We start from the raw sequence: 2391 nt of genomic DNA on the forward strand, positions 1-2391 counted from the left end.
GATGTGTTGGAAGCCCTCTTAGGGTTTTCATAAAACTCATTTATTATTAAGGATGTGAAGACCATGGACATTAAGCACAGCGACTCTGTAACAGCAACAAGACCTTGGGCACTGCCTTTCTGAAGCACACTGATCATGGTTGTTCTAATGAGTGGGCTACATCCTATGATTTCTAAACCTGCTTTCTTCCTGCTGAATGGCTCTGAACACCTGAACTCATGGCAGTTATAAAAAAAAGTTTTAGAGAGAAAAAACTTAATGGAGAATAAAATAATAATTAACTTTATCCTTTAATATATCTTCTTTCTTTCCTATACTTTGGTTAAAAAAAACCAAGTCTTCTACTGTAATTTACTAGTATAAAGATTTATTTATATTTTGGGCATGAGGACATGTTCACTGTTCATTTAAAAGCATAATGCATCTAAAGTAACTGATATATTTGATGAAGTAAATTTTATTGATGATGACACATTAAAATGGATATTCTTACTATGACATATTATCACTACACATCTACAAAGTTGAACAAAATAGGAGAAATAACTTGCAATTCTCTGGTCACCAATAATACTATTACACAAATACAGTTTTGTTTCAGTGGTATCCATACCATGTACAGGTTTTCCACTGTTATTAATTTTGAGAAATCAACAGGAAAAATAATCACCATGACAAGTGAAATTTTAGGATGATTTTCTGTGTATTGTGCATAAAGGAACTGCTATAAGAACTAAAGTAATAGATGGAGATTAATCCAGAAAATATATGTAAGCAAACGTTATCATGAGTTGAAGTACACAAAGTCATCAAACATTGCAATAACTTTAGTGACTAAAGGAAAGTGAAGATTTTTTTACTCATTAAATTTATTATTAATTTTTAATTTGAATTTCTCTAAAATGCCACATGGATGCCACAGGATATATCACACAAGATAAAAGAGTCTACCAGCAAGTTTACTCAAGGCTTCCTTTATTTCTCTATTTCTTATACTATAAATAAAGGGGTTGAGCAATGGAGGAACCACACTATACATCACAGAAGCCATTACTGTGTTCCCGAGATAATTTGTCACTGCAGAACTGATGTACACCCACAAACCTGTCCCATAGAACAAGGAAACAACAGATAGGTGGGATGCACAAGTAGAAAAGGCTTTGTGCTTTCCTCCTGAAGATGGCATTCTCAAGACTGAGGACACAATGTAAATATATGAACAAGCAATTCCACAGATAGGACCACCCCCAAAGACAAAAGCTGCAGCAAATATCAATAAATTATTAAGAAAAGTATCAGAACAAGCGAGCTTGATAACCTGAGCCAGCTCACAGAAAAAGTGTGGGATTTCTAGGTCTGTGCAGAAGGAGAGCCTCAAAACCATCAGACTGTGCAGCAGGGCATCCATAATGCTAAGGAAAAGTGAGAGTAGAACCATCAGGGCACAGCAAAGAGGGTTCATGATGATCCTGTACCTCAGGGGTTTGCAAATGGCCACATAGCGGTCATAGGCCATCACAGCCAGTAGAAAATTCTCCATGCCACCAAAAATTGAAAGAAAGCAGATTTGAGAGAGACATTCTATGTAACTTATGCTGTCATCCTCTGCTTGAATGTTCACCAGCATTTTGGGGATTGTAACTGTAGTATAACAGATGTCATTAATGGATAGAATAGAGAGGAAGAAGTACATAGGTGTATGTAGTTGGGAGCCAGAACCAATTGTTATGAAGATAAGCAAGTTTCCCAGAACTGTGATCAGATACATGGAGAGGAACATGGTAAAGATGACAGGCAGCAGTTTGTGATTGTCTGTCAGTCCAAGCAGATGGAATTCTGAAACTGCTGTTTGGTTTTTCAGTTCCATATTTTGTGCTCTTTGAAAAGGATAAAGTAAAAAGGACATTGAACTCCTGAGCACCTGTGGCAGAATTATTTCAGTATTTATTAAAATATCATCAGAACAACACTGGCCTTCTCTACCATTCTGTCCAATGAGATGTAAGGATCACTCTCCAGAATGTTTCAGCTGGTGAAAGATATGGCCAGTTTTCCTACACACATAAGCCCTGGACCAGTTCTCCCATATCCAATAAATGGTGAGGGATAAGGGAACGGAGAAAGGTGTGTCTTTTTCATATGCCTAGTGGACAAGATTGCCTTAGTTTTTAGCTCACCTGATTATTGGAAACTGAATATCTGCCCTCAGGAACTGATGTCATAAAAGTTCCAAGGGTTTCTCGTTCTCAAAGTATATGTACTTTGCTTTAAATTTATATCACACACTAAATTAGAGAACTCATATCTCATGGGTAACAAATAGCAAATGTCCTCATTAGGCTCTTTATCTACTCCACCGTTCTTTTAATTCCCACAGTGCCTATTGTGCTA

At 36.7% G+C, this 2391-nt stretch overlaps 1 protein-coding gene across 1 annotated transcript; it reads right to left on the reverse strand.

The window, feature by feature from the left end:
• Positions 1-928: 928 nt before the first annotated feature.
• Positions 929-1867, reverse strand: LOC311598400 (olfactory receptor 7G2-like; the record flags this gene model as incomplete). The annotated part of the gene is made up of 1 exon (XM_084783456.1): positions 929-1867. One exon carries the CDS (start codon positions 1865-1867, stop codon positions 929-931), a length of 939 nt encoding a protein of 312 aa, XP_084639582.1.
• Between the last annotated feature and the right edge of the window lie 524 nt (positions 1868-2391).

Source organism: Acomys minous (assembly GCF_964271855.1).
Source record: "Acomys minous genome assembly, chromosome: 5".
NCBI classification, from domain to species: domain Eukaryota; kingdom Metazoa; phylum Chordata; class Mammalia; order Rodentia; family Muridae; genus Acomys; species Acomys minous.